Source organism: Lissotriton vulgaris, chromosome 7 (genome assembly GCF_964263255.1).
Source record: "Lissotriton vulgaris chromosome 7, aLisVul1.2, whole genome shotgun sequence".
NCBI lineage: Eukaryota > Metazoa > Chordata > Amphibia > Caudata > Salamandridae > Lissotriton > Lissotriton vulgaris.
The window spans coordinates 1,546,043,480-1,546,069,323 of NC_141695.1; the positions used below are offsets into that span (position 1 = coordinate 1,546,043,480).

Genomic DNA, 25,844 nt, shown 5'->3' on the forward strand with positions numbered 1-25,844 from the left:
AAGTCTTAAACATTTAGGGGTGACGTATCAGAAAAAAACCGACGCCAGAATAGAAAAATCATTAAAAAGTTGTTTTACAAATGTCTTAAAATATTTAGCACCGATCAATTATATGACTAGCACTTAAAACTGAGTTATGAAACACCACACATATTTCTTAAAACATATAAAAAGCAGATATGTCGAAGATTTGGTATGTTCCAGCCTCTCCCTTTTGTACTGAATATAATGGTACGGCCGGCTTTGGTTGATTTGTCGCTGCATACTATAAACAGACTTTACAAGTATCGCGCGGATTTGTAACGTTTCCGGTGAAGTCTGCAGATAATATCATATGCACCTATTCAATAAATGAAACAGACTGTTTGGCTGGAAGTGGAATGAGGAAAAATATAGTTGTTACTCGAGACAGAGTCTGAGGCGCTTGCCAGACGGGACAGTGAGAGCTAGGAGAATGGGCGAACTTGAAATAGGTAAGCCGTTTTCAGTGCTCCCGTTTGTTCCAGAGTTCATAACCGTTAGCTGATCGCCCTGCCGTTTTTTTGTTCTTTGCATTGCTATCAGTAGGTATAGTAGTGTAGCGTGTGTTCCTGTCCAGTAATACACGAACAGGCAGGTAGGTAGTGTATTGCAAGTAATGCTTTGAGTATAACAATCAGAAAACCAGCCTGTACCATAACACTGATTCTGCCAACTGCCCTATACAGAATCTTGGCCCATAGAGCACTACTATGTCTGGAATTACCTAGCATGCCCCGTGCTGTAGAAACAGAACGGGATAAGCAACACAACCCCCCCCCCCTCTTTAACACAAAACAACACATTACAATAGGAAATTACAAGTATGAACATAAAACTTACATTAACAAGATACATTATAAATAAATGCACATTTGCACTCTATATTCTGTAACATTAAACTCTACACTCATGCGTGAATTAAGGTGAAACATATACCCCACGCCCCCTTTAAAAATGAAGTAAATAACAACAACAAATACAACTAAAATTATACACAATTGGATAGAGTCAACCAACAACTTAATCCTTCAACCATCCTGGAATTTCCCTCTTTTCAAGTTACATAACTCACTCACTCCACCTTCTTCAAGCAAACTGCTACCTTCCACACCAGTAGCATTCTCCACAGTAACACCAAATTTACCAGAGTCACAAGACGTATGAGGGTTAATCTCCATAGGACCCTTTGATTGTACACTATCCAACTCCACAGAGTCATCCAACAAAGCTCTTCATTCACCACAGCTTTTCTGCCCTCATTCCACTGATCCTTTAAAACCCAAAGCAACACGCTTAAGATCCCACGCCTTGCTACTCCTAAGCCTCACAGAATTCTGCTAAAGTTCTACAACTTCTTCCTGGTCAAATAATTGACTTTCACCCCTAAGAGCTCTATTGGGCTTCCGTACATGTACCCAACCTCTCACATTAACACATAAAGGTTTAAAACCATGAATAGAGTCATAAGAAGGCTTTTAAAAACAATATGTGTCTTCCAATCTTTCACTCGCAGAATCCAGTGACCACGGCTCCACAGCACAATCACAAAACCACCCAAGAGCAAATTTGCATCTGGGGCTTCTTCCTGTCATTATTATAAATGGAAATAACCTTGTAGTGTCATTGGCAGTAATTCTATATACCCACACAGCCTTCCGTACAGCGTTATATCAGTCACATTGTCTACCCACAGCACACTGAAAAACTCCCTTAATTACCCTATTACATCTCTCCACAGTGCCATTCCCGCTGGGATTATAAAGGGACGTGTTTTTTTTTGTTTCACCCCATCTCTTTCAAAATATGCTTTAGCAGCATTAGACACAACCTTCTCTCCATTGTCACTTTTTTTTAAAAACATAGTTTATTGAGTTTTTACTTTGTCATATATCAGTAAACAATATAGTCTGCATACAGTTCCTGATTTGCTAGCATTTGTATACATCATTATCTGTACACATCCACCTCATCGATAATAATTACAACCGACTCCATCATCTTAACGATGTTTGGCACCATAGATCTTGCACTCATTTGGTCGTTACATGGTGCAGTAAGACTTAATGAATTCTAAACATATCCCCTCCCACTAGCCCCCGGTCTCAAAACCACAGCGAGAATATTTGTGAACCATTTGTTTTGTTGAACAACATAGTCTTGAATAATGTATGCTTTGTCCTATAGTTTCTCTTCCGTACACAGCTGTCTGAGGAATGGGTTCCACATATCATCACTATGCATAAAACATTTAGTCAACGTGGGCGATATCAGTCAATTTCAGCTCCCCCAACATAGCCTCCCATTCCAGTGCTATTGGTGTTTTCCGTAACCCTCTTATTTCCTCCCTTCGCAAAGCTGCACCCTCCGCACAACTCCAACGCAACATTTCTGTATGCCAGCTCGACACATCTGGGGGTTTACTCGATTTCCAGTGCATGGTAAGGGTTCTGACAGCCAGTATTAATGCAAGGTCAATGAATCAGTATTGCACCTTGTGTCTCGATAAATGTTTGTGTAGGCCTAAGATGCATTCTTCTACTGTGTCATGGATCATGTGATGCGCAGCTGTCCCAGCTATTCTTCTAATTGCGTCTCAGTAGCCCCTTATTGTCGGGCACGCCCACAGCATGTGAAGCAGATCCACCCCTCCCGTTTTACACCTCGAACATGAGTGTTGTGTATGGGGGAACATTCTATCCGATCTTCGCAGGGTCAGGTAAGCGAGGTGCAATACCATTGTTTTAATGAATTTAAATCTTGCATTCCTCGATACTTTTCTGGGTCGTTCAATTATTGCCATCCATTCCTTGTCCGTCAGGTCTCTACCTATATCCCCTGTCCATACAATCTTCAGTGCGTCTAAGGTTACCCCTGTGTGGGCGCTAATACTGGTGTATAGCCAACGGATTAAGTGTCTACCTCTGCCCATATAGTGCACCATCTTGTCCAGCTTGTTACTGGGAGGTTCCCTCCTCTGTGGTGCCCAATGATTTTTTATGTATTGAAGCAGTGCAGCGTGTGTTATGTACAGGTGTGCTGGGGCACCCGTTTCGTTAATAAAGGTGTTATGATCGAGCAGTGTCTCGTTTCCAAAGAGGTCCGCCACCGTGCCAATACCTGCGTCGAGCTAGGGTGCTAGCTTGCGGTTGGTGAGCCGACCGCTCGCCAGTGGGATACCTAATAACGTAATGTTGCCCCCGTATTCAGGGGATGTGTTTGTATATCTCAGTGCTGCTTTCCAACACTTTAGCGCAGTGTCCAACAAAGGGGGTAAGTTCCTCGGGGGTCTATGGCCTGGTAATAGCAGAGCATGCAGTGCTCCATTATCAATGTCCGTGGTCGAATATCCTATTTCCTGCAGGTTACGTCCCGCCGTCCAGTAGGACAACCATTGCAATTGAAAGGCGTAATAGTAAGCGCAGAAGTCTGGCACTCCCAGCCCTCCCATACGGGTACTCACTTGCAGTTTCTTCAAGCTGATACGCCGTCTACCCTTTCCCATATAAGATCTGTTAACAGAGTATTTAGTGCTTTAAATGTGGATTGCATTATTTAAAGAAAAAGGGGTGACCCTGTGTCCCTCAGAACCTGGGTAATCAATGGTCAATAAAACAAGTGGTTCTTTCGGGTGAAAACCAAAAGTGATTTATAAAATATTCTTATTATGTCAGAAGAACCCCCTCTTGTGACAACACAATTCAGAACCTCACACTTAATGAGTCGAGGTCTTATTCATTGCATTTTCATGTTCATATGAATTAAAGTCATTCAGTTATTTCATGAGTGCAAAAGACTGTCAAGGTGAATTATTGTGCAACAAGGTGACAATGGTGAATAGTGCTCTAGTGGTGAGAGATTTCCTATCTATGTACAGTGAGAGATACAAATCTATACAATCAATATATACATATATACACTGTTATTCTTTTACAGGCCATTTTCGACAATTGCCTAGAGAATTTCCAGTGTTTCTTCAGGTTTTTGAACTCCTAGATGTCAATGGCATGATGATGCGTGTCGACGTTTCGACCCTTCTGCGCCCGTGTCTAAGGTCGCGGCGGGTCTTTTTCAAGACAGAAGTATATTGCACAACAGTCCACTCGATTAGCAGGTCATATGAATCGCCTGTTGGGACTGAAGCTACTTGATCAGAAGATCCGTTTTCAATTACTGGCGGATAAGATCACTGGCTCGGAGGTCCCGGGACCAATCCTGCTTATTCGATTAGTTGGATTTTTTATTACGGTTTTAGAAATGCCACTATTAGAAAGGGGGCATTTCTCTGTGCTTTTGACTCTTCGTGCTTTGCAACCAGACTACAATCCATGTCTGGTCCTAGTTGTAAGCTACACTTGTGCATAATTTTCAGACAGCCATCACATAGGTAGGACTTGGCATGACTTGAGAGGCATCTGCATACTGATAGTCTTTCTGGGCTGGGAGAGAGTGGCGTTCACGCTTTACATTTGTATGGACTGTGTCCTGCTCTCTCACAGATGGCTGAATAACCCCCTACTAATGTCCAGAGCCAGGGCTGGAGTTGAAAAGGGATGTTGTGCACTTCTAAGGTTCCTATTGAAGTGCCCCCTAGATCAAAGACATTGTGAATATAAGTACAGGGGCTCAGACCCCATGTTGGCAGAGTGCTGTTGGAACTGGAACTGAACCTCTTTCAGAAGGACTACTGTGCTGCCCAAAGGACTCATCTGGACTGTTCTTCTGCCATTGCCCTGCTGTCTTTTATCTGCTGGGTGGCATAAAGGACTCACTGGATTGCTTTTCTGCTAGTTGCCTTGCTGCCAGCTGCTCCCTGACTTTTTCTTCACTAGGCAATAATGTACTGTCAGGAGGAACCGTTATATGCCCAATTTCCTTTGTGTGCTGGCCTGACATCTGCTCGCTGCTCTAGTGCCCGCAAGTGTTGTCCTAGGTCTGGCTGCTCCAGAATTGGCCATGGGACCCTGAGCGCGGCCATCGCAGTCACTCCCTTCCAAGTGTCGGGTAAGCATTTCATTTGGCCGACTTCTCCCTCATTCATTTTGTCCAGCGCATTTAGAGCACTGTAAATCCTCTGAAGCATCTAGGATATTTGTGTGTGGAGCATTTGGGTTTTGGGCACTGTTTGCATTGAGGCTCTCTAGGGAAACGTGCGCGCCCTCTTCTCTGAAGGGACTCTCTCTGTACAGCTGGAGCATTCATGAGCCACGAGCCTCCTCTTGCTTTTGAGGGTGCGCTGCTGGAAGCACACCGCCGCTGCTCCCTTTTCCAACTAGTGCCATGACAGGACCATGTTGCACTTCAACCTCAAGTAACCAACCTCGCTGACTTTGTGCTGTACACAAGTGCGCACTGAGTCCAAAGCCATGTCTCTGCTGGGTGTGTTGCCCAGCCAACAAGATATTCCTTGTGTGCCGGCTATCCTTCAGGGGGAAGAATCACCACCAGCACCTCTGGGGAGGGACCGCATTGAGGAAAGTACTGCTCTGCAAATGCCCTGTGTGGAGGAGTAGAACCTCCATAGTAGACCCAGAGGGAGGCAGTGAATCGCCCCAGTGGAACAATCTACTGTAATGCAACTAGTAGGCACCACGCGCTCCTGTGCCCTAGCAGGAATACCAGATTACAGTATATCACCTAATAAATGGGCAGGTGTGCTGGTGGTGATATATCAAGACCCAAGGCTTTATGATAACCTGTGATGATTCATGTGCTCTTACTCCACAATCTGCTGTATTAACTGACCTGATACTATGACGCATATCGTTTTGATTTTTGGTTATTCAGGATAACGAGTACCATTTGAGGATCTGCATTGTATGCACAGTACTTATGATAAATGACGATTCATATGTTTTCTGCTGTAACCAAACTGTTGTATTTTGTGCCCTGATGTTATGATGTATGGCATTATGATTCTTGCATAGCCAAGGTAGTAAGTACTGCCTCGGGATTTGTCTGTTGTGTACAGTAACAGTATTTATGAATAAGGTTGTTTTGGTTTCTGCATTATGTACAATATACTATATATTTTTATATAATCCTGTGTGGAGTCCCTTTTGTGGTGTGTTCATTGTGTTACTAGTGTGAGTATGTTGTGCAAATGCTTTACACATTGCCTCTGATGATTAGCCTGCCTGCCTAGCTACCAGAGGGTAAACCCACTTTATCTTTGGTGTGTAGCTTACTTGCCCTGACTAGAGTGGTGGGTTCTGGGTGTCTTAGGTGCATACGCTAGCCAATCTGAGACCCCATAGAGTCCCATAATTGGAAAAAATATATTACCCTTTTCGAACATACTTAAAAAAACCAAGGTAGAATTGGACAGTGTCCCGGGCGTGTGCCCAAGTTCCTGTATGAATTGGTACTTTTCGACTCAAACCCCTCTGAAGGATCGTTGATGAGCAGTGCAGTTAGTTTGGTTTGAACACAGGGTAATGGACCAAAAGGGTGAACAGTGTGGTGCTTTTATTTTGGAGTAGAAAAGTATAGTGTTTTGTAAGATAAAATAGGGATTATTTAATTACAAACAGATGGGAGATGATCAAACATTGATTCCGTTTTGAATCGTTCAACTGCTTTATTTTTTTTAAATTATTGTTAGGTTTCATGTATATTTATCTGTGGAACATGCTGTACCAATACAATTACATTGGAGGCATTTATACAGGCTACATAGATCAGATATGTGATTGGTTATGCTTCCTTGGAAATTTGTGCGACACTACATCTATGTTATTCGGCTGTATAGTCCTAGATATCATTGCATGCACAAGGCATTGAAAAATAATACCAATATTTTTAAGAAAGTCTCGAAACTCTGATCAAGAAGCAGATAAAATACATTTTTAACTATAAAGTGTGTCGGATTTGAAATGATGGGTCATTGTATTGTGCGGCAGAGGGCCGCATGGTGGACTTTAGTTGCACCTTTTGACATTCCACAGTTGTAATGTCCTTCTACATAGTGAGAGCCTCCAAGATTACACACCCCAAGAGCATATTTGCAGAAACGAGTCACATAAAAAAAATGTGTGTCTCTGCAGTGTTCTCCCTCCTTTACACGTTTACTCACAGGGATGTTTGAGATCACACTTTAAGACTCCACCCTGCCACACACACTCCCGCCTCTTTTTAACCACATGCAGAATATTCGCTATGAAATGCCAGGGTTCATTTGAATTCTGCTCTGTGGCATTAAAAGGCGAGGCCGGTGTTTTGACTCTCACTGAAACACTTGGAGTCACTCGGTGAACCTCCTCAGAGACGCCTCCCTGGAGCGGAACAGACAGACACAATGACGGGTGAGTAAATGACATGCAGGAAGGAAGGGCCTCTGCGCCAATGGGGCCTTCGATTCACAACCATAACCAGGACCCCAGTCCTTCCCATCCCCTGCCTGTGTGTCATGGAGCTGTTTTTTGACCTGTGTAAAAAGCACATTTAAAGCCGATTAATGCTAAAATAATAATCGGTTCTTAGCAGAGTGGGGTGCTGTCAGCATTTATTGCTGTACTGCCATACTAATTCCAATGCCCTCTCCTACTGGAGTCTTCACAGTATGGTGAGGTAGTTGTTTGCACTACTGCATAAAGAACAATGATAGAAGCAGTTGGCGCCAATGCAGACTATGGAAGGAGTCATTTTAGTAGATGATTCCTAAAGTTTTTACAATGGACTGGATTACTGAGATGTTTAAGGCAGTTATTGTCTCGTCCTCTACATTGGTGGTAACGAAATTCTAAAACGTCAATACCAGTAGGGTACTGCTACCCAAATTTAGGCTTATTGTATCAAGCAAACGAAAAGTAAAGTTTAAGTGGCATTGATTTTTTTTTTCCATTTGGCCAGCGAGGGACTGAGGCTTGAGTGATCAAGTGATTTGCTAAACAACACACAATTTCATGTGGTGTGGAGGCCAGCCTTATAGCTCAGATATCCTGGTGCCATAATCCACAATGTATCCACCTCCTTCATTGACATGGTTCAGCTGCCAGCCACAGGCATGCTCAGAAGTAAACAATAGAGTGATGGATGGAATGCTTGAATTGATCTCAGCAACTGTTAATTACTCGGGCCGCGTCCCAGTCCATCGTTTTTTGCCCACCATGCCACCTCAGATTAGACCCCACCATATGCAAATCAGTCTTGGTTTAAACCGGATACAGACCTTTGGTTGCTTCTGTTCTGTTTCAGGGAGGACCTGGTCTGTTATTTCGGGCTAGAGTGTTCCTACTGGAGCAGGGTCAAGATTGAGTTGCATATGGGTGAATGTAAACTAAGGTGGCATGATATGAAAAATAACAATGAACTGGGATGCATTTTAGTTGAAATTAGTCAACTGCTTTTTTTGGTATATCTATGTTCAGGTATAGTTATTGGGTATCCATTTCCAGTTTAAAAAACTGGTTAGCTTTATGTAGTTTCAAGGTTACATGTTGTGTTACCTATAAACTTTACAGCATCTGCAAACTTATATTAGGCTATCCTGATACCATTAAGCAAAACAGTGAAAGCTTTCAAATGTGTGATGTATAGTTGGCATAAGCAGTATTTTTAAAGCTCCCGTTGTCCCTGGGGTTCCTGGGTACAACGTAACAGATGCCTATTAATACACAACTCAGTAGTACTCAGTTTAATGACTTTGAAATGATGAATGGTTGAATGGCTTTACTGTGATTCAAGCATTAAACCATGGATAAAATGCAGATCTCTGAGTGGATGCACAAGTCCATTAAGCCATCATACTCAGCTGGAGAAGACAGAGCAGACAGAGTATTTAGGGTTAAAGAGGGTGTTTTGGGGACCTACTTGTGTGGATTATTCTGGGATTTAGACTAAACTGTTTGAAAGCGTTATCGCAGGCCATTGTAAATGAACAGATGTATGAAAGTGTACAATTTTCTATGGTGACTTTTAGTGCTGGTTTCTGCCATTTCCCAATTGGCAGACCGCCCAACTTCAATAAAGGCTGCTGCAAACCAAGAGTAAAAATTGAGCGGCTTGTAAATCTGTTTGGTTTTGAATAGGGTACAGTTTGTAACCTTGCTGTTGGTCATTTTACTAAATAGAAACAGTGAGTGGAGAGAGGGCCTGATAGCAATGCATTGTTGTTGTTGGCATTGCCTGCTAGAATTGCCAACTCGTAAGGTTGAGTGCGGGGACTCCTCCCTTGGGGCAGAGGCTTCTCATTCATGGCAGAATCTCCCCACTGATCACTACAGTGTGGATATTCCGCCCGAGTGCACTTCTAACTCTACGAGTCGTAAGTCCTTTTGTGAATCGGGCCCTTAGTCATTTGTGTCCATAGGAAATGTGTGGGCCAAATTAAGCCTGACTAAGGCTTGAAATATGTGTATTAGCATTTTTGATAACTGAGCATTTGGCAGTCACATTTGTTCATGAATGCACGAGAGTCCTTGACTTAGCTGAAAATCAAATGACTGGGCTTGGTTCTGGAGAATTTCCGATCCAGAGCCTCTGTCCTCCAAAATAACAGCCTTCTATTTTTGAAGAGTGGAACATGGTTCCATGTGTTAGAGAACTGTTCTCCGTACAACACTGATGGCATCATTGTTAGATAGAAACAAAATACAGATACAAATATTTGAACATGATAAAATAATTAAAAATAACGAATGATGTGATTGTAATGGCTACACCTTTTAACTTGTATAAAAGCAGGAAGAGAAAAGTAAAAAAAAACAAAAAAAAATTGGCACTGTCAATAAATTTTGCAATTTTGACCTTATAAGTGTGTAGCCATGCAGCGCATTTTCCTGAGGGCTGTGACGCACAAAAACGACTTTTCATGAGAAAAGTGTGCACAGGATAAAAGAATTTAGAATTGTGTGATGTGTGTTGGGTATGTACATATGTTCATGTGAGCTGTCACGGGCGCTCAGGTGTCTGATAGCTCGTGACAAGCTCGTGCATTGGGATACTGTGTTATTTGAATATGTGGAATGTGGGGAGTAAAGTGCTGAGAACTGTTATTGTCATTACAAGCTTGTGACTTAAGACGAGAGCATCTAAATAAACCTCGTCCACCTTTAACTCTTCTCCTGCGTGATTATTTGGCTTCCCTACACTGGCGACGAGGATGGGATTCGTTACCTGCATCAGAGGAACAAGATTTATTTTTTTAGCTACAGTAATTGCTCTGCAAAATTGGTCATCCAGTCTCTGGCATAAAATAGGTAAACTAAAAGACCCTGCAATAAAGCATAGAATGCCTAAGCTATGGTGCAGACTTCTGGAGTTACTGGTAAGCACTCAAACAACTGTTAATAAATGAGGCAAACAATCACTACTCACAACAGTGAACCAGTACCATCTCAAGACTGGCATTCTTTCAAAAAGTTAGTCGATACTTTAGAAACTCGTCTAGCAAGAAATTGTAGATGGAAAGATGACACACATTTTCTTGTCAGCCTGCAACTATAGTTGACACCCTTGATACCAGTTTCAGCAGAGAGGGCCACATATGTGATAATAAAAATGAACCGTACTAGTAGTAGTAATACAAATACTTTATTGCATTAATCAGTTGATTACAATAAATAGAAAATAAGCAAGCATAAAAAATAAAATAAGATGATCACATATTTACAATGCGTAGTATCATAAAAGAAGATATACATAGGTCGTAATACTTATCTTTACATCTATATATAGACCCGATTAAAAAAAAAAAAAAAAAACCCTAGTCAATTAATGTTTTATAAGCCTGTTCTAAAAACTGTACCATCCTACTGATTGCTCTTTCCCCTGTGAGCCTAAAACAATAACGTATACCCTCTGTAGTTGTTCCTATTTTAGCATCATTAAACATGGGGGGTAAATATAACCTCAGTGTGGGCAATAGTCTCGGGCAGATGCATATTAAATGTTCAAGAGTATCCTTGCCGGTTCCACAAAGCCGACATCCCTGAATATCTTTAAGGGCTTTATTCTAATTTTCTTCAAACTCCCTTATCGGAATATAGAATTGTCTAAACCTTACGTATTTCCATTTAGTGTAGCCGGTCAAATTCCATCACAAGTATTCTTGAGCCTTTAAGGTATACATGTCAAATAATAGGCCGGTGTGTTTATATTTCCCAGCTTGTAGGCGATCTAAATTCCTCTGTGCTAGCTTTAATGTTTTACCTATTAGATTTTTCCTCACATCCTTGGTCATTCGTTCCATCTCCTGAGTATCAGGCAGTTCATAAGAGTCGAGTTCCATCATTTTAGTAGAAAGTTGGAGATCTCTTACTTTTTTACTCCGGAGTTCCGCCATTATTAGTTGTTTCAATGAACTTGAATCAGCTTTAGCACAATCGATTAATGTAGTTAACACAATTAATCTTGTGCAGCGTTTCCAGAGACTTCAGGCCAAATTCCAACCGTATCATACAATGTGGAGTAGCCTGTCGTAAATGGAGTATGGTGCGTACGCATTTCATAAAACATTTTTCAAAATCAAAAATGACTTTCTTGTTCATGGCGGAAGATGCGTCAATAAAAACTGAATAATTTTCATCTGTAAAGCTTTTAGAGATGAAATAATTGCATTCCCTCCGCACAGTTTCATAAATCTCTTAATAGATGTTGTAATAGTTAATGATTTTACACTTTTACACACCGTATGGTTTAGCCATGATAACTTTTTGTCCATTGTTATGCCGAGGCAGTTATATTGATCCACTACCTCTATTGGATTATCTCCTATAGTCCACATTTTTAATTGTGTCGACCGTCCAAACGTGACAATTTTTGTTTTAGATCAGTTAGCTATCAGACCATTCACTTGTTGTATGTGTCTTAATGTTTCAGCTGATGCTGTAATCCGTTAAAAGTTTAGGATAAAATGACTAAATCATCGGCGTATGCTAGGTATGGTATTTTTTGTCCCCTAATTTAGGTGCAACACCTATATCTAAACTTAACACCTAGTCAATATCTGCAATGTACAGGGAGAATAATAAAGGCGCAAGGACACAGCCTTGTCTAAGACCGTTAGTTGTATCCATTTTTGGAAATAGTGTATTATCATGAGCCAGGTTCACCCTGACCCATGTATCCGAGTGCAGGGCAATATTACAGTTTAAAAGGTTTAAATTGACCTCCCATGCTGATCATTTATTCCACCACCTTTGCCTATTGACCTTGTTGAATGCTGTGGAATAATCCACAATGCAGGCGTATAAAGTTATTTTCTGCAAGCTTGCCTTTTTTTCCCATTATGACCAATGGAACAATGTTATCAAGGTTCGAAAACCCTAAGCATAATCCAGTTTGCGTTATTGGAATTAATGATTTTTCTCCACCCATACCCGTAATTTATTCTGCAAGTGCTTCGCAAACAGTGTCCCTTCAAAATCCAACAACACTATTAATCTATAACTGGAGGGATCATCTTTTGGACCTCGCTTATAAATCTGGTGTATAATCGCTCCTTTTCAGGAAGATGGTATCGTTCTGCATTTAATTACCTGTAGAAACAGCTGTTTTAGCATTTCACTCCAAAATGTTATGTTAAATTTTACCAAGCCAATAGGGATACCATTGGGTCCTGCTGCCTTGAATGAGCAAGAATTCTCTATTAATTTGACAATTTCATCTTCAGTTATTTCTGCAATTGAACCCTCCGCGTTAGTTGTCATATATTTACTTGGAACAGATGATTTGTATAAAGATTTAATATGATTTTCCCACTTGTGACGTGAGACAAAAAATCATCTGGTTGTTCATGCAAATTTGTGCAGAGTCCTACCAGGGACCAAAAAGCTTGCTCATTCCTCGTCGAAATAGCATGGTATAATTTAGCATAAGCTGTATCTACACTATCACGCTTTATTTGCAAGTTTCTGTTCTTAAATACTTTCTTTATATCTTGTATTTTCATATTCCTCTCATTCGATATTCAAAGTTTTAAGATATAACACATCTCCTTACGATAGAGTCTCTGTGATTCCTTTCATTTTGAATTCTTTGTTACATTAGCATTTAATCGCGGCTCTTGAATAATTGCCACAAGACTAGATAGTATATTCTTTAAAATAGTTTGCCAGGCATCCGACCAGTTATCTTCAGACTTTAAAACAATCATGTCTTTCTCGATACATGCTGTCATGTTTGTTTCCAGTTTCAACGCCTTTATTTGTAGTCTGTTGTTCCAAAAAAGTATTTTCCCATTTACAGCGCTCAATCTTCCACTATTGGCCATTATATGAGTCTCCCAATGATCGTGCTTAATGCTGATGACTAACCTTTGAGGATCATGGTCACTCTCGGCTCTAGGTATTATGACATACTTTTTACATAAGTAAAAATGGGTGTAATGGATTAATGTAAAATCTATAATGGAAGACCCCATTGGCCCACGAATGTAACGGAAGCTAGTTGATCATCGTTTAGTCTTCCGTTGAGAGCTCTATATCCTCGATCAGTCAGCAAAACATATGTGTCTCTAGAAGAGGTACCAATCGTTTTTACCTTATTTTGTGAAGGAAATACTACTTGCGGAATATAGTAAGCCATGTCTGGTTCATCCCCGGTTACTGGATTATCCGCCAGGGGCAACAAAGTATGATTAAAATCTCCCTTTGTATTATTACCATGTGTTCATTCATTGCCATTATTTTTTCCAATTAGTTCAGTGTTGCTTGATAGCTATACCTGTTTTTCACTAATTGAGGAGGGAAATAAATGATAATTATCAAGCAATTAGTAAGGTTTCGATGTGTTAAAACAACTGGCAATAAATATTTAGATGATGTTTTGAGTTTTTAACTTATAAGACATAATTTGGCACTTCAATCCTCCGCTTACTCTTTCAAAGGCGTTTTTTTGTGCCTGGATTTCGTGTGTAATAAAATGTTGTATATTTAAATTCCCGGAATGCCAGGTTTCCTGTAAACATATTACACATTGATCTTGTAGAAAGCTCATCATTTTTATCCGGCCTTTTTTAATTGTTGCTCAGAACCCGCTATATTCCAAGAAAATAAATGAAAACTCACTTTGTTGGACTTTCCTTGTGTTAGATCTTTCAGGAATACTTCTAGACCTCGTATCAATACTGCCTCTCCCCTAATCGTGGAACATCAGCTGAAATTCCATTATTAACATGTTCTTTCCTTGTGGTGATTTGAAAGTTCTCAAATCTGATGTTATCTTCAGCGCCTTTGTATGGAAATCTGGTACTTAGTGGTAGTTTTTCGTATTCTTTTCGTCTGTTGGCAATTCTCAAAATATGTGGATATTTACTTTTCTCCGGCTGTCTGATTATAATTCCCCAGTCAGTAAAAAAATCTTTAATATTTAATATCTTTAGTACCACACTCTGAGATATCCATGTGGTTCTTGTAATTTCGTATTCTGTGTTGGCTTTATCGTCTGAGACAAAGCAAACAGCCGCAAGTGATTTTGAGTTTAGTTCTTTCAAATTTTCAAAAAGGTTCAGTAATTTAAGTATGTTTTGCCGATTTAATATGTCATGATAGCCTTCTGACTTATAAGCAGGTATACAGTCAATTATACAATTATTGTCACTACACAAAGGTTCAATATATGGTCGCTGAATCTCTTGACATAGCTTCCCTTTGTTTGATCTTTGCGGTTCCTCCCTCTCTGTCTGTTGAGTTCCCACAAAACGTTTCCTTTGTGCATTTTCCATATCAGTACAATTGTCCATACCCTCTGATGTTTCCATATTTTTGTTTTTTGTAGGACCACTTAGGTCCCTGACTTTCAATTTTTCTGTTATCTCTTTTATCCTATTCATAATCTTTTTCAATAATGGTTCCTCTTTGCTTAGTGACGGCATAGTTTTGTCCTCATTGTGTGTACATAAGTTAACCGGAGAAGTACTAGTGTATTCTATTTTTTGTTGTAATGCTTCACTGTATCTTAACTGCGTTACGGATGTTACTTGTTGAGTGTTTGTTGGTATCTTAACAATGGATGGAGCTGGTGATATCGATATGGCATCGTTTGCAGCTCTTGGTACTGTTTTGTGCTCTGATGTTTTATCGATTGATATTATGGCTTTACCTCAGTTAGCTGAGAGACCGGATTTTTCATAACTTTGCCTGTTTACATCGGACGTCTGAACCCCATTTGAATTCTCTTGGTCTTTTGACTTTTTTGCTGATTTGTTAAAAATTGAAAGATCACACTCTCCTTTCGCGTCAATGCATCTGGTGTTGTTAATTTAAGCTTGTTTTTTCTCTTGAGTTTTCTTAATTTTTTTAATCTCCTTTTGCTTAAATAGGGAGCGAAGCACTCTTGATATCCATCACATTGTAATCCGCTGTGGATGTTTATCTAGTTTAACTTTGGCTCTGACAATGTATTTGCAACATCTTTTTGATTGGAGATGTCATTTATTGCATTACTTGTTTCATCTTTTGTTTCTATAGACCTCTCTCCCGTGTCTGGAAGGACATTTGTATTGATTCAGTTCGCTCCACACTTCTCAATTTTATTTGATAATAATTGTATTAGATCCACAATATCATCCATAGGCTCTAGATGTTTTGCGACTTTAATTAATTCACCCATGTCCTGTTTGATTGATGACAATATTGCGGAATTATCTTTTATTGATATCATTTCTGCTGCCATTTGTCTACAATGATCGACCTGTTCTGTTAATAGCTTTGATTGTGTTGTTAAAATGTCAGACATTTGGGTCAATGTACTACTTATTTTCCCCCATTGCAGATAGTACTGGGAATTTTGGTGACGTATGATCCACCCCATTGCATTTGCCTTCATAATTGTCCGTTTCCTGACTATTTATTCACAGGACCAGGATTTGTTTACTTCATCGTTTTATGTTTGGTTTGTTTTTCAATGTATTACACTGTGACCTCGATTTAGTTGAATATATACTTGATTTTGAAAGTGAAATTGATGAGTTGGCTTAATAGTCCAGCTCCCTCAATTGACTAGATAAAATAGAAGCATTAAATTACACAAATGAACCATCGGCTTGGTCCAGATCTAAGTCAATACTACTATCTTTGGTCCCTGATAAATTTTGATCTTCACGACCATAAATTGAGTCTGTTTCCGAGATTGTTACATCTTAACCCCCTACTTTATTTGCAAATTCTAGATTGGGATGTACCCTTCCATCCATTACACCCACATCTACATCCGCATCCATGACCCCAACTGCGTCCACATTTCTATTTTTCATCACGCTGCACAAGGTAGACAGGGGAGAACCTTCAGACGTAGTCACAAGGTCCCCTCCCTTTGTGTTTCCTTTTGTATTTTTGTTGCTCCCTAAGGTACACTGCAAACAGGTGTTGATTGTATAGGCAGCGTGATAAGTGTAGGCGATACGTTGTCTTTATCTTGAATCATCGAAGAAGATGATCGTGTAACTTGTGACGTGGTAATACTTATAGATAGACTTGCATCCCAAGTTGCTTTTGGGTAGATGCATCAACGTTTTAATTTGCGATTCCTTATTTGCGAGAAATAAGGAATCGCAAATAAGGAATCGCAAATGGCTATGCATCATTTTTTTCGCAAATTTTTTGCGTTAAGGTAAAATTCGCATTTTCCACAAAATCGCATTATTTTTGCGATTCCTTAATTGCGAAATCGCATTTTGCGATATCGCAAAATGCGATTTCACACACATGATGCATCTCATTGACTCAACTGCCTAAAAGCCAGTACAGCAATCAGGCGCAGCTGCTCCTTAGTTTGAAGGTGTGGTGAGGCCGTTTGCAGTGTGAGCTGTTCCTGGAGGTTGCTGTTGGAGTCTGTGCCTTACTTCTGCCATTGAAAATGGAAAATGAGAATCCCGTTGAAGAGGGGCCTGCTCGAAAACGCAAAATCAAGTTCTCTGATCAAGAATTGGAAATACTCATAGAGGAGGTGACTGCAAGACAGGAGCAGCTGTTTGGAAAGCTGTCTCTTAAGGTCCTTGAGGCTGTGAAAAGAAACCTATGGATTGCCATACAATCCAAAGTAAATGCAGTCGGAGTGGCACATCGTGATATTAATAATCTCCAGAAAAGGTGGTATGACCTGCGCAGCCGTGCAAAAGAGAAGCTTGCCAAAAGAATGAAATCTGCAAAGCTTACTGGAGGCGGAACACCCAGGGATACACCAAACACTCCCCTAGAAGAAATGGTGGAAGCCACACTTTTGACGGAGGCTGTAGTCGGAGTTACAAACATCGATACATCAGAGATTCCAACTTTTACTGAAGGTAAGTGATTGGTATGTGGGTCAAAAAGTGTGACTGGAGTCCATCAATTAGCAAGTACTGATGTGTGTGCAGCATTTTGATTAAAAAATGATGTGCCTGAGTCCCAAAGTGTCTCCTAGTCATGTCAAAAATGACCTTGAAACAGTGCATTGTGGTAGTTGTAGGTCTTTAGACGTAGTACACAATGAATAACATTTGCATTACATATAAACATAGTCACATGCAAATAGTAAAAATGACACAACATTATTTAAAGTGAAAGTATTCTTAAACTTTAATATATCTTGTAATATTAGTGCAAACCAAAAGTAACAAATGGCTTTCAATTTCTTTAACTCATAGAGCAATTACAAGATCTAATTGAGCATGACTTAAGGGATTTGCACCACCCAGATGTGCATGAAAATCAAAATGAAAATGCTCCCAGTACTTCTACTGCAAATTCACAGCCAAGTGAGAGAGAGAGAGTGCGGCAACTGCTCCAGACTGATTCCGAAACAGAGCAGAATGTTAATGTTACACCAAGCCAGCCACAAAGCACTCCTGCAGTCTCAAATACAACGATGAGCAGGCGTAGGAGACTGCAGCACTTCAGAATGCGTCGAAGTGCTGCGCGTGAAAGTGGTCAGGATGTAGATGGTACCTTCACTGGCAATCTTGTGGAGGACAAAATTTTAAAGGTGCAGCGTCTGCAAGGAAAAGACATTCGGATTATAAAAGGCAAAATGGGGCACATAAGCAAACAAATGGGCACTTTGGCAAGCAGTATAAATACTATGATCAATGTGATGAAAACTGGCCATGAATCAACAGCAATGAAGCTTGACCGGATTGCAAACTCTTTGGAAATAATGTGCAATTTGATGCAGAAACATCAAAAGATTAGTGCCAAAAGGCAGGTGAAACTCCTGAACAACATGCAGACACATAACAAGGAGATGACTTCCCTTACTAATTGTACCCGTGCCCTCTGCAAGCAAACACTATCAACACAGGTACTTTTGATGAAAACTTTTAAACACATACAAAAAGGTGTGGGGGCAACCCTAGAGACATCTGCCAAAACACAGTCCAAGGCATCCACTGAAAATGTAATGGAAAAGGAGGAGCGGTGTAACACCAGTGCTGAAAGTGGCACATCTCAGCATACCTTGTGTGGCACACGGAGAAGTATTAGGAAGCAGACTGATGCCACTAATGCCAACATGCACACTGTGAAAAGTCCTGGAAAGGCATTAGGAGTGCGTGGCCACAAAAAATGACATGTCAAAGCATCTTGTAGGGTATTCATGTGTGCCATTTTTGGACAAGTACAGCTGTTCATTTGAACCTGCCTGATTATTAAGGCCTCAATTAAGTTTTCATTACATGTTGAGTTAAAATAATGTAGCTATTCATTTTGTTTAACTATTAAATTGCAACAATTTTTCAAAAGATATACTTTTCAGAGTTTTTCTTACCTCATTTAAAAATAATGCTGTGTGATCTCTGCCCTTCTCCTCCTGCCCTCTGCTGCCTCTGGTCCATGTGCTCTTGGTTGAGGTTGTGGAGGCTGAATTATGTTTTGAGGTAAAACATCGTCCTCATCAAGTTCGATTCCTCTTTCCGTTGCTAGATTATGTAGCATTGCACATGCAGCGACAATTTTGCAACAAATGTCTGGTTGGTACTGCAATGCTCCTCCAGTTTTATGAAGAATCCTGAAGCGTGATTTCATGACTCCAAAGGTCCGCTCTATGACATTCCTTGTTGATATGTGTGCCTGGTTGTAGTGCTGCTCTTTCCTTGTAGTTGGGTTTAGGTATGGAGTTAAGATGTAAGACCTCACTGCATAGGCACTATCTCCTGAAATGAAAAGCAATGTCAATGTAATGTAAGCATACATGTGTGCAATTGAAATCTGAGTTTGTAGAGTCTAATGAAAATTTTACCTAGTAGGTATCCATCTCCAAATTCGCCTGAAAGCAATCTAGCATGAATGGCACTATGTCTAAATATGAAGGAGTCATGGGCACTTCCAGGGTAACTAGCAACTAGGTCTGTATCTATGGTTTTTGCATTACAGACAGCTTGAATATTAAGGGAATGGAAGCGTTTCCTATTGCGATAAATATATTCATTTTCTGAGGGAGGACAGATGGGGACATGTGTACCATCTATACAACCAATTACATAAAGGAAATTGTGCCATGTTGTAGAAATCCAGTTTGGTCTTCATTAAATCCTGTGGTGTGGTTGGGAATTGGATATGAAACCTTATTCGTTGTAACATGGCATTTAAAAAGGAATTAAAAAATCTAGAAAGGGAACTCTGGGACACACCACCAGCAATGGCCACTACCCCCTGAAATGACCCAGATGCAAGGAGGTGCAATGAACACAATACCTGCACATGGGTAGGTATGGCTTGTGTCCTGCGTGTTTGCCTCTGCAGGATTGGGTCCAATTCCTGGATTAAATCTAATATTAAAGTGGCATTCAGCCTATATTTCTGAAATATCTCTGCCTCAGTCTGCCCCAATAAGGTTATGCGCACTCTGAAGATTCTCTCCTCTATGAGCCTTCTCCTCCAACCTGCAGCTGCTCTCAGCCTCTGTCTGCGTGCCAAAAAGTAAAGTGCAGCCATCTTGAAAGGCTGGGTCATGGTCTGAGAGGTCCTTATATGCAGTACAGGTGATTGACAGATCCAGTTCTGCCACTTACTGAAATTAGCACCAGGTTCAAGTTCTTCTAATTTTTGCAATTCCTAATAGCGATTTTTGACAAATTCGAAATTGCTAATTTTGATGCATTGCATTTTTTCGCAAATTGACAAGGAATCGCAATTTTAGCGAACTTTTTAGAGAATCGCACTTGAAAATGCGATTCCAAAATATGCGAAACACTGGCAAATAATGATGCATTCCGACAACATGCATTGCATTCGCAAACGGCCGTATATAGCGATTCGCACCGTCTGCAAATGCAATTATCGTTGATGCATCTGGGCATTTGTTATTTACTCCAAAGCCATAATGAGCCGTACTCCCTTTTCTCCCGAAGCATTTCTTAATTGATTGCTGTTTCAGGGCAGGAGAGTCTATTAAATCTATTAAATCCATTTGATTGTGTAGTGGCTTTCTTGAAGTATCCATTATATCTCCTGATCGAGCCTTAAACGGTGTAGACTGTACTAATCCTATAAGCAAATTTAATGCACAGTTCTGCGAAATACATGGTTGGCGGGTAAGACTTCTATATCCAGTCTCTCTGCCAAGGGTGTAAAGGCTAAGATTGGCATGTTATGGTTTGAAAAACACTCCCAAATAGTCGGCTGGTCATTGTGCACCAGTCCTCTGCTGAACAGACATGAGATTTTTTTAAAAGCTACTCAGCAATTTAGCCCCAATTTGCTTTCCAAAGAAAAAAGAAAAATGCCTTTCTTCATTAACCCCTTCTGCTATACATGAAGCAAGAATAAGACCAAGCATATGACATTCTAGAAAGAGCTGCCACTCGAATGTTTAGCAAATCACAAACAAAACACTGTACATATCCCAGGACTACAAGTGAAGTGTCATATTTGCAAAAATACAAAACACACGAAGACGGTGCTTACAAAACATTGCAAGAACACCCCAAAAAGAAGAATGAGGATATTTAAAGCCAGCCCTCCAACAAAATGTAAGTTGTTAGGAGGGCCATGTAACCATGATCAACATCAGCATGGAGGAATATGTAGGTATTGTGTTTCACAGTGAGCACATCACTCACAAAGTAGTTCACTTCAGTGCCAAGGACTACGACACAATGTTTGCTGTTTGAGACCAAGAAATAGTTTTGCTTTTGCCAATCTATAGGTAAGTCCCAACATATTCACACCTCATAGTTGGTTGCCAAACATTTGCCTGTCAGCGCTTTTAGTCTTATAATGTTTTGCACAACGTTACTACTGTTTCCCAACAGTAAGTTTCTGCAAAACCCATACCAAAACAAGCACTGGCAAAGCAAAAAGATTGACAGCCAGTTATAAGGTGTGACTGTGTTTGGGCTGGCCTATATATTTACACCTGTTACATTTTCACTGAAAATAGAGATGAAACGAAAGTTGACTTTCTCCCTCTCTCGAAAGCAAAAACTTATAAATCTTACATCTCTAGGCAGATCGCCAAATCAAGCACTTTGGTTACCACGGCGAACCCCCTTCTTTTGGAAAGTATTACCAATCAAGTGCCACTAGCTCTGCAAGCAATGGAAAATAACAGGTGTAAACTAGTCGAATTAAGTAAGATCTCACGCAATCAGTAATAATTCAAAATCACAATAATAAACAACCTGACGAGCATTGTACAATATCAGACTGCTGAGCTTTAAGTAGCAAGACAGTGACCTTGATGTTAATTGGAGGTCATGATCTGGCAGCAGTGCTGTGAGAAACAATCTGGGCATTAAAGCATATCTACCGGTAGAAAACAAGACGGCTAAAGTTGCAGTACCACAAGAGTCAAGTTAATTCCAGTTACTCTGTGTGCGAACCAAGCATTGACATATTATCCCTAAATTGTTATGCTCCGGTGGGACACGTACTCACTGACTAAGCCACATAGCTTTATGCTGCCTCACAGGGCGTATGGTCTTCAATGTTTTTTAACGTGGCTGGTTTAGGGCGCTTAAAGTGTGCCACAGGAAGGCGGTAATTGTGGATGCTATGTAATGCATGGCAATTCAAACACAATAAAACTGATCAAGTAAAGAGGGGGAAATGAAGATTTTTTGCTAGGAATAAGGAAGAGGTTAGGATACGTGGCACAATAATACTAGGGATAGGATGTATGATTACAGAGTTGGCCGTAAGCAAAGTATAGATGGGACAATGAAAGGGACACAAAGACATATGAGGTCAACCTTTAGAGTCGCAGAGCCCCAGAACCAATCTGTAGACACAATAATCCAGAGGGTAGGTCGTTGGACCTAGGGGCCATTGTGGTTACAGAAATGTTTGGGTGACAGTAGCCAAATAAGTGGATCAAGTTCAATACACGAAAAGCCAGATGAAGAACCAGTGGGCTTGCACTCAGAAGACCAAACAGGGTGGCTCATTTAGTGTTATTATTATAAATCCATAATGAGCAGTTAAGGTGGCAACGTGTCCGCTACTTACATGGACCACTTGTAAATACAACCTAACGTCCCTTTTCTGTTATTAAGCACACTATGAAACATGTACTCCAATACTTCCGGGTTGCATTACAACCAATCTTGTGGCTGAATCTATTCTGGGAGTCTTGTAGGAGTGGGAGGGACTGTAATGCATAAAGTAATTTAAGATTAGAGCATATCTCCTCTTTAACGAATTCTAGTATGTTCACGAACGTTCAACGTGCTGATTGGCTGCTGAGTCTACATGTGCTACAACTGTGATCAAATATTGTACGAGCTGTCTGTGTTAATAGGCTGATTCTACACCTTTATGTGCTCGGTAGGCGGATTATTGAATTAGTTATGGACCTGGTTACCAGCTCTCTCTCTCACAAAGTCTTCCCTGACTTCGAGATAGCAGTCTAGTGTTGGCTCTGTAATAATTCTAACGAATATCGCAAATGCAGTAAGGGCTAAGCTTGGTGTCGGTGTATTTTCTTTACGCTGGCACAGGCGCGTTGCCCCTCCCACAGGCCAGGTGCTCCCGGAGTCGGGGCCCCATAAGCGACTAGTCAGTGATAAGCAGAAGTGAGGGGCAAAATGGCTTGGAGTGGAGCCATAAATGTGACTGAGGTGATGGGCCGAGAGACAGGAAAGTACCGAAATTCGACAGGCGGCACACTGAGCCAAACAAACAAAACTGCTCTGTAGGAGTAAACAATTGACCAAAAAGTGGAACTGAGAGGAAATATTACCACTTACAAGCAAGGATTATTAAAGGACACTGACATTAACAAATGAAAGGCAGTGGGGGGAAGCTGGATGCCCACAAAGTATAAACAACATGTCTCGTAGAGACAGTGCAAGTGCTGTCTAAGCTCTACATAATAAGATACATTACATACGAAATGCAGAGTAATAGCACAGTAAAGTACCTCAAAGGAATGTGTTACATTTTCTAGCATTCCTGCAGTTTAGGAAATGTCAAGATGCATTTAATTTCAATCCAGGATCAAGAAATGAGGTACATTTTTAGTGTGTGTGCTCCTAGTGCACTGTGATCTTGGGCCTTGACTTTCATTGAACAAATAAGTGTATTCTGAGAACTGTAGGCTTCATTTGTTTCAATTAATCAATTTAGTTCCTAACCGAAATTTGAAAATAGTGGTCCACAACTGGATATACAATTTGCCATGAAGATCGAGTGATCTTGTAAATCTATGTGTGCATTGATGCAGTTCAATAGAACTTAATTTGGACTGCCGAATAAATCATAAAAGCATACAAAGGTATATGAAAATACAGTAGAGTAAGCTCATCAAACTGGCAAGTGAAATTATATGTACATAAATATGCAAAAGACATATACTAAAACTCAGTGCTAAAAAATAATTCCTAATAATGCATTAAAAAGGTAGATAAAAATACAGCTTGTCGGAGTACATAGTGCCCTGTGATCATCCGGCTGCGAAGAGACATTATCTTACAGTGGCACATGTCTCTTCATGCAGCAGTTGTAGAAGATAGTATTTGGCCTGAGTATAGTGTTCAAGATTCCTGCGCTTTTATTAGGTGTACTAGAAATTTTCTTGTATAAAATGTATAAAAATCACAAAAAAGAGGAAATGGAGCGTTGACTGTCTAAATACATTTTTTATTTTCCAAAAAGAAATAAAATAAATACACATCAAAAGAATATCCATGTCGCACATCGTCATTATGAGAAAATGATAATAAACTAAATCCTCCTCACAAATACAACAAAATACGTAAACAACAAACTATACGAACGACAAAAAGAAAACCCCATATTATGCCTAAGCGATAACACAGAGTCGTGCTGGAATACTAGAGGATCCTCCTATCATTGCACTCATACTGCGCCCCCGGGCCGCCCGCCGCCCTACCCCGCACCAACTAGCTCAGGTCACCCTGCTCTGCCTCAGCTGCCCTCCTCTGGAGGTCTTGTCTCAGGGGCTCCCAGATATCCTTTGGCCTGGAGACCCTTGACAACTCCTTTGCATAAGTCTCCATATTTCCTTTGCAGTTTACAAGGTCCTTGATCCAGTGATCTACTTTCGGTGCGCGATTCCTGCCTCAAGTGATAGCCACTCAGCGTTTAGCCATGAGTAAAGCAAGTCTTACAAATCTACCATCTACTCCCTTTGCATGTGGACACAACACAGTAAACAGACACGCGGGTACACTGCAGCTCCAGTCCCGACATTTACCCGATTTCCTTCACCACAAGTGTCCAATACTCGGCCACTCTCCGACATCCCCAAGCGAGATGCAAAAAGTCAGCATCACATTGACTATAACTTACACAGCAGCTAGATTCTCGCAGCCCATAACGGTGTAAACTTGCCGGTGGATAATGCACCTGGTGTATATATTTAAAATGTATTATACATAAGTTTCCATTCATAACAAGTGTGCCTGTTAACCCACATATGTTCTTCCAATCTTTCTCCAATATCGGGGAAGGTAGACAAGCATTCCATCTCTCCCAGCTTCTGTCCTGCTGACTAATACATTCTTCCTTTATTAATCTGTATTGGCTGGAGAGCAGTTTCCTATTAGTGGGAGCAGTGAATACTAACTGTAAGGAAAGCAGCGAAGGAGGCTCAAGAGGGTAGGTGTCATAGTGAGCTCTAACCGCATGTCTGAGTCTATGCATCGCAAATCGGAACAGCGTAGGATTACTTATGTATTGCAAAGTGTCAAGTGTGTGGAACGACCCTTCTGGGTATAGATATTGCATCCGCTGAAGCCCCGCCTTTTTATAAGAAGCCGCATTGACGACGCTTCAAGGGTCACTAACAGCGCAGTGTGGTGTTCTATGTGCATAGATGGTGCGTACATGGGAAGCTTATGCATCAATCGCCCAATCTCCTGCCAGGCAGCAATCGTTGTGTCTACCGCATTGATTTCCGTTTTTGGGAGTCCTCGTGTCTTGTGTGTGATCATGCTGTGCAACGGAACTGGGCAGGCGTCCCCCTCCTCCACTGAAATATGCGGAGTAAAAGCGTGCGGTCTCGTCCAATAACACACATACTGGGCCTGCGCACTGAGATTAGACATAGAAGTCCGGGTGCCCCGAACCCCCCTTTATCATAATCGCTAGTGAGGACGGACCAATTCACTCGGGCATGCTTGCCTCACCAAACCAATCGGAGCAGGGTCCCGCGGATGGTGTTGAAAAAACCCTTCTATAACAGAATCAGGATGTTCGTAAATAAATACAGAAACCGCTGCAAGACCACCATCTTTATTAGGGCAATACGATCCGCCAAAGAGAGCAGCAAAGTTACCCAAAGATCCACCTGTTGATCCAACTTGGTGTAGGCCTGACCATAAGTTTTGCATATAACTACATCCGAATCTCGATGGATCCAGACTCAGAGATATTTAACTGGGTCTGCAGACCATACCAGTGGGAATTCCACATCAGGCTAAGTCATGGACTTGGTTAGAGGTATAT

The 25,844-nt window shown here is 40.8% G+C and overlaps 1 protein-coding gene across 2 annotated transcripts in view; it reads left to right on the top strand.

The window, feature by feature from the left end:
• The first annotated feature begins 293 nt into the window (after positions 1–293).
• The window catches only part of LOC147705977 (protein-glutamine gamma-glutamyltransferase 6-like), a 279,284-nt gene continuing 253,733 nt past the window's right edge, over positions 294–25,844 (top strand). Inside the window, exon 1 of one of the 2 annotated variants that reach the window (XM_086932434.1) lies at positions 294–473. In XM_086932434.1, coding sequence (XP_086788560.1) covers positions 455–473 — 19 coding nt within the window. In that variant the 5' untranslated portion in view covers positions 294–454. Of the gene's footprint in view, positions 474–7,215; positions 7,323–25,844 lie in introns of those variants that run through there. The other variant, XM_086932435.1, reaches the window with a different exon arrangement.